The 19,261-nt window shown below is 39.1% G+C and overlaps 1 protein-coding gene across 7 annotated transcripts in view; it reads right to left on the reverse strand.

The window, feature by feature from the left end:
• Positions 1–19,261, reverse strand: part of OPA1 (OPA1 mitochondrial dynamin like GTPase) — an 85,340-nt gene that overhangs the window by 62,438 nt on the left and 3,641 nt on the right. For 3 of the 7 annotated variants that reach the window (XM_073359012.1, XM_073359008.1, XM_073359014.1), the window contains exons 2-7: positions 18,871–19,189; positions 18,428–18,524; positions 17,507–17,614; positions 15,955–16,008; positions 15,238–15,305; positions 6,406–6,516 (exon numbers count right to left, since the gene is read on the reverse strand). In XM_073359012.1, the coding sequence (XP_073215113.1) occupies positions 6,406–6,516; positions 15,238–15,305; positions 15,955–16,008; positions 17,507–17,614; positions 18,428–18,524; positions 18,871–19,189 (757 nt within the window). Of the gene's footprint in view, positions 1–6,405; positions 6,517–8,497; positions 10,053–15,237; positions 15,306–15,954; positions 16,009–17,506; positions 17,615–18,427; positions 18,525–18,870; positions 19,190–19,261 lie in introns of those variants that run through there. The other 4 variants (XM_073359009.1, XM_073359010.1, XM_073359013.1 and 1 more) reach the window with 4 other exon arrangements.

Here is a 19,261-nt window from a genome sequence, read left to right on the forward strand (position 1 = left end):
CTGTACTCTGCAAAAATATTAAGTATATTTTACTATTCCATTATTTTAATTTGTCAGTATGCAATCTTGATGGGATGCTTTACATTAGCATACACAGTCGCTCAGACAGTATTAAAATGTGGGAAACAATGTAGAAGAGTGATCATAATGTAAAATTTTTCAGTGACCGGTGAATTCAAGTGTGATCTCACTATAGTTGTGCAAACATGAAGGGACTTTTAGTCAAATCCTTTCAAAAATGAATTTGTAAAATAAAGTAGATCTAAAAAAGAAAGTGAAAACAGATGGAACTTTCAATCTGTTTCTTCAGAAATGTAATTAAGGTCACAAGTTCAATAATGAAATACCAAACATAGGAATCATGCAAGTATTTGAAAACTAAGATGAAGCGTAAAGGACAATTAAGAAGGAACGATTAATGAAAAGATGAAGTAATAATATCAATATAAAGAAATTCAACTCAACTTTAAAATGAAGTCACTCTAAATATTTGCAATTCAAACAAATTAGCTTGAAGTGAAAGGAGAATATCAACTTAATGCATGGATAACATGTCATTTATAGGACACAAACCAATGCAGTCACTCTTTAATTTCATAGTAACTGTTGGCAGCTTGACAGTTCCCAGTTCTTCATGGCAATTGGCTTATTGGAGCTTCTTAATCTATAAGATACACATGCCCATGTATTTACTTTGCAATAGGCAATGCCAAATTACAATCCTCTCTATATCCAATTATTTTCTTATTCATTAGCTGATCCTTGAAGATAAAGTGCTGGAAGCAGGCCACCTTCTGTTTCCACCAGTGGACCAACAGCACAGAAACATGAAGGCAACAGACACTAAGAAGAGTTCAGCACAGAGAAGGTGGCTTGATGCCTTTAGCAATATACAGTATGTCTAAACAAACAGAGATATATCTACCCACCCACACACCCAAATAGAAAGTACAGCAGGCATATAATGGGAGAGACCAGGATAAGAAGGACAGAAAACAGTGAAGGAAGAAAAGAGGAAAACACAAAAAAAGGAATACAGAAAATGTTTCTGGGCAATGCAGCCATCCAAAAAACAGCTATGTCCCTCCTCTCAAAAGCATTTAAGAAAGCTTTTTCTGGAGGTTTGATAAATTTTTAATGAAATAGTGAAGGGGATTATACTAGTCATTGTTATGGCCGCCTTTCATTTTGTTCACTATAAATATACCGCTGATATCTAGACAAATATTCAATATTCTCCCCCCAAAATGGTTACTGAAAATGCCCGAGGAATTTTAGGAAAAACAAACAATGCTTTTTTGGAATCCTAAGAATGCTCTCAGAGTGGGTCACAACTCTCCTTTCTCCACCTAAGCCATTTTACACTTCAGGAGTAGATGGGCAGATAATGCACTAATCTCTCTTCTCAGTAGTCACGGGTTGATATTTGCTGTCAGTCACAAAGGAGTGAATTGTGATAACCTTATTCTAGTTCCTAGAAAGCAGCCCTCTAACGATGTGCCACAATATACGGCAGGGAAATACGCAGCATTGAGACACTTCTAGCAGTAACGTACAGACTATGTCAGAACTAAGGACATGTGTACACTACAGCCCTAAATCAACCCACATTAGGTCGACTTACAGCCACCACAGTAATTACTGCAGGGGCGGATGTCCACACTACGCTCCTTCTGTCAGTGGTGCGTGTCCTCACAAGGAGTGAGTCCAACCAACTGAAAAGGGGCAGTGGGGGAGGCTGAGAGTCAAGGCTCTCAGCTCCCAGCTGGGCACACAGCTGCTCCTCTCTGCCCCGCCCCGGGCTTCTCACCTCCCTGCAGCCAGGCTCTAGCTACCTGGCTTTCTTGACAAGGCAGTCAACAGCTGATGTAAGTAACACAGCATCTACACAAACACTGCATCACCCTAACCACACCGACATAAGCTCTGTGCGTCTTGTGGAGGTGGAGTCATGATGTTGGTGTAGCAGGACACTTACACTGATGGGACAAGGCTGTAGTGTGTACATTGATATAATTAGGTCAACATAAGCTGCCTTAGGTGGACCTAACTGTGTAGTATAGACAAAGCCTAATGTGCACCAGCAGAACACTATAGTGAAATCTGCAGTCCCATTGATTTCCCACTGAATCTGTGTGTCCTATTCATTTCAATGGAACTATTCATGTGCTTTAAGCTAAGTGTTTCATTTATTTTGCGTTTTTATGCCTGGCTGTAGTTAGCACCTTCATATTTTTCACTTAGAATATTTCATTCACAACAATATTCCCAAGCATTTCTACATTGGTCATAATTAAGGCTGTGAGTTTGTCATGGAGGTAACAGATTCCTTGACTTTCTGTGACCTCCATGACTTGCAGTGGCCAATGCGCCTGGCAAAGGGGCAACTCAGGCAGCCCTTGCGGCAGTCTCGGGCCCCCGCGCCCCCTCAACCTCCCAGTAGCAAGAGTTTCAGTGTCTGAGGGGGCAGAGAATTGGGGCATGGGATAGGGTGAGATGGGCTCTGGGTGGCGCTATCTCAGAGGCTCCCCAGAAGCAGCGACATCCCCCTCGCTCAGCTCCTAGGTGGAGGCGTGGCCAGGAAGCTCTGTCTGTTGCCTCTGCCCAGAGCGCTGTCTTTGCAGCTCCCACTGGCTGGGAGGCAGCCAATGGAAGGTACAGGGGCAGTGCCAGCAGGCAGAGACAGCATGCAGAGCTGTCTGGCCACGCCTCCGCCTAGCAGCTGAGTGAGGGGGATGTCGCCACTTCTGGGGAGCTCCCCAGGTAGGCGTCGCCCAGAGCCCACCTCACCCCAGCCCATGCCCTAATCCCCTGCCCCCTCCCACACCCAAACTCTGCTGCTGGGGCTCGGGGGGGGGAGGGAGCCAGGTAGGGAGCCTGTCAGCTCTGCCAACATGCCCCCTTCTACCCCCCCGCAGCAGGGCCGCCAGGCAGCTCCCCCCACCCCCACGTTTTAGTCACCGGTATTTTTAGTAAAAGTCACAGACAGATCACAGGCCATGAATTTATTTTATTTTTTTTTTTTACTGCCCATGACCTATCTGTGACTTTTACTAAAAATACCCATGACTAAAATGTAGCCTTAGTCATAACTGCAGTATTTTCCAGCAAATTACAGAGTAATAACATGGTCACCCATGCCTGATAATAATTGACATGATGAAAGAAACTGTCAACTTTTTAACAAAACATACAAATCCATTTATTACTTGTTTTAGTTCTTATTTCAAATGCTGTGCGGATACATTTTTTTGTCAATCCAATTCATCCAAAAACCCATAAATGACAAAAAAAAAAAGAAAAAGAAAAACAACATAGGCCAGATAGGGACCAAGTCCTGGCACTTCTGAAAATCCCAGGAGGCACCTATTGGCATCTTTAGGTACCTACATACCTTAAAAATCTGTGTGATTGTCACAAGTTTGACATGATATCACAAAACTGTCCCAAACCACGAACATCTCATAGTTAAACATTAAGAGCTATAACAATTCCCAGTGGCATCACTGAAAACGTCAATGCACAGAGAGATGCAGCCATATGAGTTCTTGCTATGCAACAAACCCTTCAGCTAAATATAATACAGTATTTGCCAAGTGGGCAATAAAAGTCTACAGGGAAAGAATTACAAGTGTATAAGGGCATTAAAAAAATGAGTTATCAGGTGCCCTTTTAGTAATATTTTCATAAATTTCCATCTAAAATAGACAATCTATATTATACAAACATTTTAGACTGTAGATTAAATCCCAAATTAAGATGAAAATCTGGGAAATTTAGATTCTGCAGTTTAATTATTTTTATGACTGAGGAGAATCTGTATCACATGGTGCATGCAAGTCCCTCTGCTGCTTGGTTTGTTCATTACACATTCTGACAACGTCAATGAGATACTAAAGGAAAGGAACAGGAATACTCAGGCTTAGAGGAATGGAAATGAAAATCATATTTTCAAGTAGACAGGTAACACATCAGCTTGCAAAAGAAAAGTGAGGTAAATTTAGCCATGGCATAAGTGGCAGCAACTTGGCTGACTTCAACGGGAGTTGCACCTGTTTCTGCCAAGACAGAGCTTGGCCCAATGACTGAATCTTTACATTACATCCTCATTTTAAGGTGTGTACAGCAAGTGTTCTGTTTACCTGGCCATTCAATTTGTTTCACAACAAATGGGTTCGTTGCAGCAAAATAAAACTCATCATCATTCCTCACCACTGGCATGCATCAAAGCACACAAAACTGCACATCTAAATGTTACAATCGGCTTTGATATTTCTACAAGGAACGTGATGCTCAAGCATTCTGGACATAAATTTAGGACTTTCCCTTACAGGATTGTAAGTTATTTACTGAGATAGACATCAAATCTTTTCTGCAATTCCAAGGCCATGGAATTAGTTGCAAAAGAGCAATAATGATGGGGAATTCTCTGTAGAAATAGATTAATCCTGAAAAAATAAACTCTTTGCTAGTTACTCAAAAAATGAAGCCGAAGTTTAAATACCAAGTACTGTATCCCCTTTCCAGCAACGGTTTTAAGTTTTCATATATCCAACACTACACAAATAGGCACTCTTCTTAAAAAGGCTTTAGAAAAAAGTGGGGATTACTCCGTAATGTTCTTGCTTTCTATTTCAGAATGTAGACCCTTCAGCACAGTCAAATTAACACCCTGCGCTCAAGACAAAAAAACTACCTAGCTCTGCCTTAAACACAGACTTTGCATGCTACCTGACAAAGGAATTGAAGGAGTCACTCTTATTATGCAAAGGAATCAGTAAACAAACAGGCAGATTTAGTCAGCTAAAGGTATCCCTAGTCTTTTACCAGCAACATTGCTCTGGTTGGGAAGTGGGAAGGACTGTGTAACCTACTATTGGACAAATTCTTCTCGGAGTAGTCAGACTCCAGTGCATTACACTTCCAGCATCTTTATTATGTATCATGTTGTTTTGTTGAAGGCAGGACTTGTCAGTTTTCTCTAAACCCCCAAGGTATACTACCTAAATGAGCTAAAAAATGAAACATGAAGAAACGTACCTCTCCCCCTCACTACTCATCTTTCCCATAGTTGTACGAGGAGGAGGAGGAAGGGTAGTTCTTGAGCTGCAACGTGGCAAGGAATGTTCGCTTAACATTTAACAGTAGCTTGACAAAGGATGCTGGAGACAGACTGGAGTACTTACATTTAAAATGCAACCTCTTAAGATTTTCAACGCCTTCAAGCCCTTTGGTGAAAACCAACACATGGCTACATACAACATTATGTACAGAACTTTATTTCAAGTCTTCTCCATCTCTCTCTCTCATACAACCTCAGATGCAGAGAGTGTCAAAGGTATGTATCCAGCGGTTAATTCCAAAGCTATGGAATTGTGAAAAGTCAGAATGAACTGTAGGTTCTGTGTACATGGGAACTACAGATAACTGTGTTTTCACAGTCACAGAAGTGGTACAGAATTATACTGGCTACAAAAATTAGCCCTGAAGTACCCTAGACTACTAAAATTATCCCAATCTAGAAAGCAATATGTCAGCAACGTGCTAATGCTAAAAATTCAACTCTAAATTCAATGCTAAAAATTCACCAAATCAGCTTGGACTGTGATTTACGATGGAAGCTCAGCAAGAGAAAGCTACTGAGATACATTTACTAGGTTTCATAGAATCATAGAACTAGAAGGGACTTCGAGAGGTCCTCTAGTCCAGTCCTCTGCACTCATAGCAGGACTGTATTATCTCGACCATTCCTGACAGGTGTTTGTCTATATATTGTTTATATTTACGAATATCAGATTTTGCCCGGGCATTAGCCATCAGACACTGGTAACCCGCTAATGCTCACTATTGTGTTATTACTAATTTTGTCATGGGCTATCTTTATCATTGCAATTATATCGGGGAGTTTAATGTTTATGGTTTTATCCTAATACGATGTTACAGGTTGTTTTAGATAGAATTATCACCCCACTGAGAATAAACTGAACTAGGATATGTCTGAGACATACTTTATAAATACTGCATCTGATGTCAGAATTGGGAAGCTAAATCAGCATCTACTCAGTTTAAGGCTGACTAGGATTCTTTGTCCTCCCTAAATCCAATTTCTAGAAATACTGTATATTAATCTGAAATACAGGTCAATTTAGAAGTAAACAAAGGTTTCAGAAACTGAAGTTAAATTACTTATAAGACTGTCCCCAGCATATTCAGTCATTTAATGGCCCCCAGTTAGAGTGACAGGAAGCAGAACCAGTTTAACACCAAGTGCTCTTGCAAAAAGATTTTTGTAATAATTATTTGGGCCTGTGATCAGATTAAAATTAGCTTCTTCTACATCAAATGAAGGAGGCTGAAGTGTTTGGTTAATATGAATATAGTACATAGTGCCCTTTGAACCATCACCTTTCGCTTCTGCTGGGAAGAGCCCGTGTTATATTGGCCAGCAGCTCTGCGTGCTTCCTCTTCATGCTGTTGGATTTGCTGTTGTAATAGAATGAGTTCACCAAGCAGGCCCTGCCACGAGTTTACAACAAGGAGAAGGAAGGGAAAAATTGGGGGTGGGAGGAAAACAATGTTAAACCAAAGAGTGTTACATAAAAACAGATGAAAGACAGGAATGAATGGGTCAGTTCAAACAAAAAAGGAAACCTATTTGCAACAGCTATTACTAGCCAACTGGAAACAACTGGCCAGCCTGTAGGTCATACAGAACAACAAATAGCTACATTTTAGAATTAAAGTCAATTGAAAAAAAAAAAAAGTGTCCAAACACTAAGAAGGTTTAAACTAGCCTTGTTTGAAGAGACTTTGTGGAGATTTTTGGCACCACATCCTCAATTATTCACTTCAGAAGTATTTTCAGATATCAGCATTTTTTTTTTAAACAAGAAGTAAAGGAAGTGCAATAAGAGAGACCTGATGCTTGGATGCTCTTCACAAAGTTGTTACACATACAGCTGTATCTACAAGATAACATGTTCAACTTTGCTGAGAATAAACAAGTTTTTTTTGTTCTTAAATACCTCAGCTGCTTGGACAGTTTGTCAAAAGAGGATTTGCTCTGCTGCTCAACCTCCAGACTTGAAGGAATGAAAGACTTTTGGATGGGTATATAGGGAGACAGAGAGAGATCTCCCTCTACAGCACCTTGGCAGTGTCTAGTTAAACTGCATAGTTCCTCTCACCTATCCAGAATTGTCATGCTTAATACCTTCACCTTATTTCCAAGTTTCTCCATGAACAAAGTGCCTAATTTTCTTTTGCCCAATTGTTCTATTAATAGCTATGTGTCTTAAAAATTCACATTTGTTCAGAAATAGTGTGTGAATTAAGTTCCACTGGAATTTCTCATACAACTAGTTTTAAAAGTTGGAGATTTAATATTAAATGTATTAACCTATTTAAAAAAACACTAAAAAGTCTTTGAACAATATTCTGCTCAAATGTAACATTACATTTTCATTAAAGAAAACATTTAATAGAATTACCAGTTTCAAAATAGACAGTACTTTGTTTAAAAACAAGCCTCAAATGTCAAAAGTTTGAATTTTTTTTTAAGAAAAACAAATTAGTTCTTCAGAGCTCATGTATCAAACTATACATATACCACACAAAAAACCCACATACATAAGCATGTACACATAAGTACAGACACACACTATATGGATGGATACAAAAAAATAAACAGACACTGTCAAATAGGATAAAGCCCAAATTAGAGGGTTTGGGAAAAAAAAAAAAAAAAGCTTTATCCATCTTTGTAGGAAGAGAAACAGCTTCATATTTATATTTTGTGTTTGTTTTTTTAAATCTCTGCACTGCTGGAAAACCAAACACAAATGCATCATGCTAATGCATAAGAACCAGAAACGAAACCGATCCATCGAGTTTCACTGCCCAACAAGAACAAAAAAGCTAACGAGCGAAAAATAATGTACGTTTTTAGAATTCTGATGAGTAAAGTTGTTATTGCTACCAAGTAAAGAATTTCTCAAAATGACTTGACAGTGTCCCTTTAAAAATTATGTTAAGGGTCAGAACCTACAAAAAGAGGAACATATGGAGATAAAGCTGCTCTGGAAACCTTAGCTTGCCCTTTAGTTTTTAAATAGGCATTGCACAGTGTGTAATGCTGTTCCATGTTATAAAACACAGTTTTTGTTTAATTTGTGATTACTTGCGACAATACCTGTTCTCTGGGCCTGCTGTTCCCCGGAGATCTAAGGAAAAAAGCTTCTGAGGCTAAGTTATTGTCTTCAGTACAATATCAAACCAGAAACGGTGGTAGTGTAAGGAATGAGTCTGTTTTAAATATAACTTCCTTTCCTTCGTTTATAATTGGACCCATAGCATTATTTTATATACATTTCCTCTGGCTTTCTCTTGTCTTTAACGATTGCATTACAATTGAAAGAAAAATCTTTGAATATCATAATGCACACATAACAAACAACTATGTTGGCATAGGCAACAAAAGGAAAGAATGGTTACTTACCCCACAGGAACGGAGGTTCTTCGAGATGCTGTTGTCTGTGAGAGTCCCACTGTAAGGGTGCATGCTCTTCATGAGCGCAAGTTCGGAGTCTTCTGAACAGCAGTATCCGTCGGAGCCACACACACACCCTCCCTTGTGAGGGCATAAACGGGGGAGCAGTAACAACCCTCCCTCAGGCTCCCTAAGAATCCAAAACCCATGTCTGCTGAAAACTCCGGAAGTGGGGACAGATGGCAGCTGTGGGATCCACACTCATGACAACATTTCAAAGAAACAGTTATTGTAGGATAAGTAACCGCTCTTTCTGCTTCAAATGTGTGTCAGTGTAAATCCCACTGTAGTTGGGTGGCAACTACCTCTGGATGGTGAAAATTAGGAGTTTCGGCTACATCAGTCGAACAGTGATTGCAGAGTGCTCTCCCAACCTTGGCATCTGACCTGTCAGCTAACTCCACACACAGTGTTTAACAGAGGTCAGTGGGTAACCCACGTCTCTGCCTTACAGATTTAGGATATTGGCACTGAGCTGTGGTGGAGTCTTAACACTCGGGGGAGAGATACACAAGCCATCTGGTAACATGTTGAGATACACTGTGTTATCTGCTTGGATAGTCTCTGAGATTGAATTCTCTGACCGTCTGACAGGCTGTCTATGACTACAAATAAATGAGGAGATAGTCTAAAGTAGCAGCCGGGTTCTGCCAGTGTAATAAAGTAAGGCTCTGAAGACATCCAGAGCATGTAGCATTTCTTCTGCCAGTGCACAGTGGGGCTTTGGGACAAAGACAAGTCAGCTAATTGATTGATTCAGGTGGAACTCTGAGATCGACTGAGGGATGAAGTTAAGATGATCTTAGGGTGCAAAGAGCATTCTAAAAGAGGCTCAAAGGTGGAGGTGGGGGCTTCCTGAGATTTAGAAGGAGAATACTGAGGACCATGTCGGACTGGGGTCTCTGACCAGTGGGTAAGCATGTAACAAGACTTTAAGAAAACTCAACACCATTGGGCAAGAGAAGATCAAGTATGACTAACCAGGAGAACAGACAAAGACTGCCGCAATCTTCCTTACAAGCCTGTGGGAGTTGTGTCAGGAAAAGGGCCTCTCTCTCCCATGTAAAAAAACTGTATTTTGTGACTAGGGCCTGATAGTTCATGATACAGAGCTGCAATGAGATGGAGGAACACGCCTTTGCCCGAAAAGGTTCTATTTCTTAGAGTTCTCCTCTTTAGAGGTGCCCTTTTCAGACTTGGATTTTTTTCTGTACCTTGAATTAGGATGGGTACAGAAATGTTCAGGGCCTTTTTATGGTACCTGGTGCCTCTTTTTGATTCTCTGATCAGAGAAAGAGTGGCTCGAGGATATGCTTACTGATGGGGAGGGCAAGCCTGGCTGGAGTTGAAGAGCCTGTAGGGTACTGGAACACCTTGAAGTTATCAGATGCTAGCCCGAAGGAAGCTCTTTTGGTGGAGAAGGAGGTCGCTGGAATTCCTTTGATATCACCTCTTCATGGAGAGCTACGAATGGTTCAGGCATGGGAGACCTGGTTAATGGTGACACTGGAGAGCAAGATCTCCTCCTCTTCTGTGCATTGTGGGAGAGAGCTCTGCTACAGGACATGTGAGGATAGCCCCCACTATGGCCTGTAGGGCCAAGGTGGCATTTTACAATGAGGATTGAGAACCACTAGCCCACTGCCGCTGGAACTGAACTGGAAGCTTCTAGTGCTTTCAGTCGGATCCCCTCTGACTGTATGGGAGACAGATCCTGGCTTAATATCAGCAAAAGCATCCTCTCAAATGGCAGCACAGTTAGGTGAGAGTGGCCTCAGTGCTGGCAGTGCTGGTGCTGGCAGTGGTATTGGTGTGAAGGATGTCCACAGTGGAGATATGGAATCCTCAATCAGTATGTGTCTCAGGACCGCGATGGGCCTCAGCACCAACGTTGGCACTGGTGGCAAGGCTGGTACTGGGCCACTCTTTCTTTGTGCTGTGCAGGTGGTTGAGCTCACAGCTTCAGCCCTTGACACTGTAGGGGATTTGTTTCTGGAAGACTGGTGTTTAGGTCCTTCCTTGTGAGATGGCCTGGTATAGTGCCTGGAGCTATACTTATGCTCTGTCTGGCCTGCTTTTTGGTGCCGGGCTTTGATGTTGGGACAGCTGGTACCAGCGTCTCTCTCTGCTCCTTGCTGTTGAATCCTGGCATGGGGTGTCTGCTAGAAAGGGCACTAGCTCAGGATGACTTTTTTGGCTCCAGTTTGGGGTGGGGGGGTAAGTCAGAACTGACCCTTAAACCCTGCTATACAGGGGGGATGTCCTTTTTCTTTTTTGTTTGGGGGAAGTCCAAGTACAGCTAATTTGACTAGAAGAATGAGCTCTTCAATGAAATGTATTTTTAAATAAGATACAGAGAGCACCAACACAGGAACGGGTCAGACAGTGCTGGGTTTCATCTCGGTAGTCGGAGGGAATGGAGGGAGGGTCATGGCTGTTCCACCCTTTATGTCCTCACACAGGAGCATGCACAAGGCACATGCGTGACACATACAGACACTGCTAGTTAAAAGACTAATACTATGTGCACACCTACAGGAGCATCTACACTGACACATGCTCAAAGAACCACCTCTCCCTTCCATTGAACTTGCCACTGTTTTCTCCTAACAAAGTTAACCATCACGAAAATCTATTCATGGGATCTTGCATGAGAAAAACTCTGAATTAATCATTAAAATGCTACTTCTGTTATAAAGATCAAGACAATTTTACACATTTGCTGACACAGTGGGTGGTACAAACTGCACAGAGGGAATGAGGATGCACAAACACATGGAATGATGAAGAACCATGGCATAGGTTCCAACTTTTACAAATGATGTTTTTTTTTTCCCCCTTCATAACACAAAAGTAAGTAGTTTACATTAACAGAAAAATTTCTCAACTTTATCTATCAGGCTTTAGTTATATAGGGCCAAATTTTCAAAAGAATCATAATGGCTTAGGAGCCTTGGCTCCATTTCATAAGCATCTACGGCCTCCATCCTGCATAAATGTACACATGCTTAACTTTGCTCCCCTGAGTACAACAGAACCTAAGAGTTACAAACTGACCAGTCAACCACACACCTCATTAGAAACTGGAAGTACACAATCAGGCAGCAGCAGAGATCAACACCCCCCACCCCACAAAAAACAAATACAGTACTGTGTTAAACATAAACTACTAAAAAAACCAAGGGAAAGTTTAAAAAGGTGTAAGGGAACTGTTTCTGTGTTTGTTTCATTTAAACTGAAATGGTTAAAAGCAACCATTTTCTTCTGCATAGTAAAGTTTCAAAGCTGTATTAAGTCAATGTTCAGTTGTAAACTTTTGAAAGAACAACCATAACATTTTGTTTAGAGTTACAAACATTTCAGAAAAACGGACAACCTCCATTTCCAAGGTGTTCGTAACTCCTGAGATTCTACAGTAGATCCATTATTTCAATGGGGCTATTCACAATGGTGAAGTTAAGCACATGTATACATCTTTGCAGGATCAGGGCCTAAGTTCCAATGACAGTTAAGTGACAAAGGAGCCAGAATCGCATTAAGTACCTTTGAAAATCGTACCCACAGTGCCTAATGAGAGAAGACCAATACATTAAGTTGAGATCTCTGACCAAAAAAAAAGGTTTTGTGCAAAAATACTCAGAATTGTTTCATGAAGACAAGTAAATCAGAAGTCACTGGACTTATTAAAATAATTAATACAAAAATAAAATCAAAATCACCTAAAGACTGACAACCTGTCAGACCTATACAATTTGAAAATTTTAAACCCTTGAAAACAGAAATTTATAGAGACCTCAGCAACAATCATTTCAGATCTGTGCTCTCCAGGCAGGCGGACTTATGAGAACAAAAACATGTAAATGTAGAATCAGGGAAGTAACCAAGGTCAGGGACTTCTGTATTAAGGTAAGCATACTACCTCTTAATCTTTAACAGAGCCTAATATTGACTAGAAATGGAATGCAACCTAATGCTGATCAGAAATGGAATGCACAGTATGAAGAAAGGTCATCTAACCCATTGTCTAGAAAACATTTTGGTTGTCAGTAAACCAAGTGGCTATGCTATCTTCATTATCCATCAGCGAACTTCTTATTTCAATCACAACCATAACAACAGTATACAGTTCTGAATAGCCATGATACCTTTTAACCCTCAGTTTTGAGGAGTCATTCCCCCGCAGTAAGAAAGCTATTCCATTAGCAGAGCTGCTGGATACAATTAGTATAACAAAACCAAGATTAACTTTCGGAGGACCATAGATTTAATCAGGGCCCATGTTTTCTGCAGCACAACCATAAGTTTTGTGGCAAACTGAAAGCTCTGTGGTCACAAGTAAATGCAAAGGCATTAAAAATTAGAGTGTTTTCCCTCTCTCTTCTGATATTCCAAACCTTCAAAGTAGCTACTCACTGTGTTATGGATTATTGCCCCTGCACTACAGCTGATTGCCTATCAGCACGCTCCTCCTGCTCTGCCTGACGGCATAAACAGATCTCATGTTCCTGAACAAAACAGAGGTACTATTTTATACCAGGTCCAGTACAGCGTTCTCCCATTTCCACAAGCATATGAACAGGGCCCCAATTTTAATGTTCACCAGAGCCAGCACCTCTTCCTCACAGCCAATTTAGTCCTCAGAAGCAGAATGAGACAGGAGAGCAGAGACACACAGGAGGAATGTGCCCAGGAAAGCAGGACAAGGTGAACAAGAAAACAGAATGAGAATTATTCCACTGCTCACAGGGTACAAATAAAAGGAAAGAGCAAGTGGAAACAATTAGGAAAAAAAATTAAAACATTCAAAACAAATCATTGCTAACTCACTAAGGAGGGTCAGTAGCACAGTAACACAGCCTTTTACTGGAGACCTGAATTCAAATTCTAATGCCTTTCATAAAACCTCCACTGAACTCAATAAAAAGATCCCCATTGACTTCTGTGGCAGTTGAACCAGGCCCATAAGCAGCAAATTCAAGTTTAAAAATGCTTTCTTGTGACCTTAACATTGTTTACCACCCAAATACTATGGCAATGAATGCCACAGAAAAGTCAATAAATAATAATAAACATTTGTAGACTCTTCTTCCTCTGTTCTCAAGTCCCCAGCAATATAGCATTGAGCTTAGCCAGTCACAGGCACGGGTAAAGAAACTCTGCATATGAAGAGAGGATCCTTGCATGAATTATCACTGGGAATTCAGATGAGTAGCCATAGCATTTCGTCTGATTGGGGGGGCAGTTAATCAATTGTTTCATTCATATCTAAGTGGGTTTTCCACCAAAAGGTATGAAAGAAACAAGTTCTTCTTAAGACTGATTTATTATAAAACCACTTATTGCCTTGTTTTGTTTTATGACTTGATATTTGCATTTAGAAACCAAGCTTAATGAGCATTCATTATATGTGTGGTACTCAACAAAATATATATAAAAGCAAGTAATTTGGCATTGCTCCATAAATGATTTGTTAAGACAATAGGTAAGAAGACCTTTACTTCAAAAGTTGAAGTGTTTTACTCTTGGATTGTGAAGAGTGAACACCTGTCTTAAGCAACCTTTCAAGGCAGACAAAAATCTGTTGCTAAACAAAGGTAGGCTTCTAATAAAGGGGAAACAGAACAGTATTCATTTCAAATGTGGAGACTTTGAGGTGGTCCAGGACAGGAGGTTGCCTAATAAAAGGTGATCTCTTGTACCGGTTTCACTGTAGGCATGTGCAGTAAGTGTGCACATGCAATAAAATGCAGCACACATGCATACATGCCTGCATGCACAGATATGTGTTTAAAATAAGAGCGTTAATTACAGTTTTGCTAAGACTGGGATGATAAACGTTCCCAGTTGTGAGGTATTCACAGTATTGATGGATAGATTCACACATGAGACAACTATTTTTAAAGAAGTTCTCAGTATGTATTAGATTTCATTCTGATTTGCTCAGAAATTTTCAAAATGTACAATAGCAAAAATGAAAACTACTATAAAATGAGATTAAACAATCACATATGCTATTTGGTGGTTAACAGCACTAATAAAAATAAGAAGTGTGCAATACTAAACTTTACTTTCCTCACTTGCAAGGCAAAAGTTGAACATGCATGCTAATAAACTTAATTAACCAGCGGATATAACATTTCACACAGCAAAGACATCTTCTAGGATCAAAGCAAAAAACCTCCTTTTCTAGAAAATGAGCAGGCCACAAAAACAGTTGCTGCACTAAGTTTTGAGCAGAAAAAAAATTAAAGCCAAAACTTGATACATATCTAAATAGAAAGGGATCATAAGATGCAATACTTTAAGACGTATAACTGAAGCTAGTGCATGATGCAGCACTTTGGGTTTTATATTAAGGCCTGAACCAGCCAACACTGTCACAGTTACAAGCAGTAAGTGTTGGCAGGATCAGTCCCTCAGGCTGCATACAAATTTAAAATGAATACAGAATGACTAAAGTAACATTGCCATTACAACCTAAAGTCTTTAAAGAAAATCATTTTAACAGAAGGTTCAATGACTTTACATTACTCCCTTCTTCCCCACAAAACATTTTAACTTTTAGTCTAGCTGTTATAAATTGCAATATACTAAACCATTTCAGCTCTCTCAAGCTTCTTTAAATCTACATCTACTGTTCATTTTTTAAGCTTTGTGATTGAATGACTAAATATGTTCTGTAAATATACCTTTTTGTATTGTTTGTCATTTTCATATCCCTGGTCTGTAGCTCTGAATGCTGTTTCTCCTTGGGAACCTAGGAAATAATTACAGAAACTTACCAAAATGCCTTAGTACCCTGTTCAAAACCCCAAACTATGTCTAATAGGAGGTCCAATTTTTAGTACAACTCAGTACCCAGTATACAAATAACCTCTCTAAAGTTGCAATCATTCTACAGATTATTGTAAATAACCACAGAAACAGCTTAAAACTGATATGTGAACAACTGTACCAATCTAGCATCCAACTCAAACTGAATGGGCTAATATAAAAGGTAACAGGAAACTTCAACTAGACCATTTAAGTTCTAAAGACATTTTTGCTGATGAAATGACTGCATGTGTTAGACATCAGATGATCGGACATAAATTAAATCATCATTTGTGTTGAGAAACACAAAATATTCCTGCATATTGTAAATAATTTTTTTCTGAGCAAACTTCTGAAAAATGCCTGAATTATAGGCATCTGTTTAGTGTTTTGACAGTGAGCCACTGGCTTTTCATTAGCACTGGGGAATTGAGTTTTCTTGAAGTAGTTATAAAATGTTTCCAGTTCAAGATTAACTTGCTGCAATAAATTGCATTTGCATTGTTATTCACTCCCTTTTTTAGTGTATCACTGTTTAATTAATTAATTTTAAAGAGGCATGTTAAGGGCAGTAAAAATGGCTTTTTACACACCTAACAAGAGAAGCAGATCAGAAGCTCCTATGACTTCACTAACCAAATTGTAACCTGTGAAAAACCAGCAAAAAAGGGGAAATAAAAATTATAAATACAAACAAATGGCAAAACAAAGATGTGAGGGATTTCAGTCTCAGAGTTCAGGGACAGAGCAGTCATAACCAATCTTGGTATGCTAACAAATGCAGCTAAAATGGATAACAAGTCACCCGTACCAAAGTCAAAATTACATTCTAATTAAGAAAACCCCAACACATAGGAGGTCTCATCTACTTGTCTCTGGTTTCTGATATTGCCCTTCTCATTACCCTCACACTTGAATCCCATTTAGATTCTGCTCTCTGTACATTTGTTTTTTATATATATTATGCTTTCTAATAATATTAAAAGTTGTGTCAGACAATGCAAGTAAGCCTGTTATGAATATGCAAATAGAACTAGAACAGTTACAATATTTTCAAGCACACTTAAATGAAAAAAATGTGATTGCTAAGAAGCTTTATATGTACATCCACATTTTTACATCTCTGTCTAAATTTACAATATACTATATTTAAATCAAGATTAGATGTGTTTCTAAAAGATAACCTTGAGTTCAGCCACAAAAGTTTAGGGGGCCTGATAATGTTTCACTTGTGCAGTAGGGAAGGGGACTTCCCTCCACTGCAGGAATGGCTGGGTGAATGTCCATGGCATGTGCTAGGCAGTAAATTAGACTAGATTCACAGATTCTAAAGACCAGAAGGAATTACTATCGATGACCACTGTGATCCTTTCTGGACTTAAAATCTATTCATTTCCACTGCCAGAATACATTTTTAGAATTTGTTAAAATGAGAAAATGGTTAAAGATTAAATTCAGTAGGGTATGGACAATCAATCGAGTGTGCAAATTTGACAATACGGTCATCCATTTGCCAGCTAGCATCTGGATTTTAGAGCTCATTCATCATCCTTTGTTCCATTCAGCCTGTCTTGTAGTCCTTTCCACATCCAAAACTCCCACTAACTTCAAATCAGAGTTTTGCTCAAGTAGAAAGTTGCCAGCTGAGCCCCTGAGAGACTACTAGGTTAGTCACAAATCTTCTGCATCTACTTGATGCTACACCCAACACAAACGGAGATATTTTGGTAGTTTTTAAAAAAAATAATCACCCATTGCCTGAAGCACATTTCTTTAACAAAATAATTCTTTTCTCCTACCATGAGCACAGTGATATATTGTTAAAGAGTACTGGCTGGACCTCTCCTCTCACCTTCACTGGCAACGTAGGTCCAGCATCTACACCTCACTGAAACATTAACATTTTAAATCTATTTGTTTTTAGTTTGACTGGGAGTCTAGAATTCACTGTTCAGTTTCACATCTCTCAGTTCTCATTGAGTATTTGTTACCACAATTTATTTCTAAACAAAAAATTGACATACCCGAACAGCACACAATTTCCACAAACCTTTTTCTTGTTGTTCTTTAAAGATGTGTTTGTGATCTCACTTTGTAACAATACACATTCTCATAAGTAAAAGAAAGCTGAAAAATAGTTCTCACCAGGCGAGAAAAAGCCCTTCAGGGAACTGAGGCTCTCTCCAATCTTGTCAAAGTCAGGTAGAAGTTTAGCAAGGTCTTCTGCATCAGGAAGGGCTTTGCTAAATTTTTCTGGGGAAAAAGTATAAAAAGGTGAGTTTTTTTTATAAGTGAGAATAATTTACACTGTAAAATCTAGCAACTACCTAAAAATTAAAACACACATTCACATGCTCATTCCGTTTTTCTTTGTCAGGAATCAAAATGCTTCTCTTCTATATTTTAATGTTTGTTTGTTTAGGTTTCTGTGTATGCGAGAGAGCATTTGTACAACACAATTACTGTAATAAACATTTCAAAGACAATATTTTCCTATTTTTCAATTTGTTTATTTGGTGCATTCAACAGCATTTTGTGGCTAGGCTGTTTCACAGTTCCTTCTGCATACTTAGTCAGATATCCCTTTTATTTGTATGGGTCTTTCACATAGCAACCAGAAAGAGAAATATTCACAAAAACAAGAATTTGAATATAACAAAAACAAGCCAAGTATAGCACCTGCTGCTACTTTTAATTCTTTCCTTTAAAAACACAAAAACAAAAAGATTTCAGGCTGACAGCCTACTTTAAATACCATCACTGAGAGTGTATGATTGAATTATGGAATAATTAGATTTTTTTTTGTCTAGTCTCAAGCAATGCACCCATGTGAGGGATAGATGCTGGAATAACCACTACCAAATGTTATGTGGTCTTTTCCTCTTAGAATGCATATATAAGATGTGTGCCTTCCCAAGACACACCCCTGAGCACTTATCTTATTAAAATCATGTTGTAAGAACATTTATATAGAAGCAACCAACTTCTGAACACCTATGTTCTTAAATCTAAGAGTTGCATACGCTGATCTTTAGCAATCAAAGCATATTTTAGCTTTTGTGATACCAAAGTCAATGTGTTCATCAAGCTCCCAAATGAAGTCAGGAACAATCCACTTATAGTCACTGAGATCAGGCAGCATCTCCTTCCATTGATCATATGTCTAATACACAAATAGAAAAAAAGTCATAAGACAAGCATATAAAATGTTCTACTTGAAAGAATTTACCTACTAATCTATTGCGCTAGCTTGCAATCTTACACACTGGCTTTTTCACTTAGTCACAAAACATCTACAAAACAGTCATCAAAACCCAATCCCATTTCTGTCCAATACAATCTATTCTAGTAATTTAAATAACTTGTCCCTCTCTACCCTCATATTCTCCATTGTCTTTATTTGATCAAATGATGGCACTCCCCATTTTACTGACTGCAGCAATAACTACTACTCAGAAATGCCTGGCAGACAATATGAAACATATAAAATGGCCTCTGCAAATAAATACCTTTTTTGCTGTATAACCACCACCTACTGCAGATCCTAGTACAAGATAGCGAAGTTTTAGAAGCCTTGAAGCCAGTCTAGCTACCCAGAAATTTCTATGGGGCAGGTATCCATATTTTACAAATAAAAGTTTAGTTTTCCGTAAGGGAAGACGATTAAGAGAGGAGAACTGCTGAATTGATGTCCTTAATGGAGGTCTCTGAAACTTTGAACTTGTATAATGAGGATGATGAATACTTCGGGAAACAAGGCGCAATTTTTGCAGTGGTGATTTTCCTTTTACTCCATAGCTGCTATTTGCTAAGCTTTGGCAGACAACACTGGAAGAAAAAATAAAAATAAAGAAACAAATTAAGATTCTGTGACAGCTCTACTCAAAACACTTTTAGTCC

Source organism: Lepidochelys kempii, chromosome 9 (assembly GCF_965140265.1).
Source record: "Lepidochelys kempii isolate rLepKem1 chromosome 9, rLepKem1.hap2, whole genome shotgun sequence".
Classification (NCBI taxonomy): Eukaryota; Metazoa; Chordata; order Testudines; family Cheloniidae; genus Lepidochelys; species Lepidochelys kempii.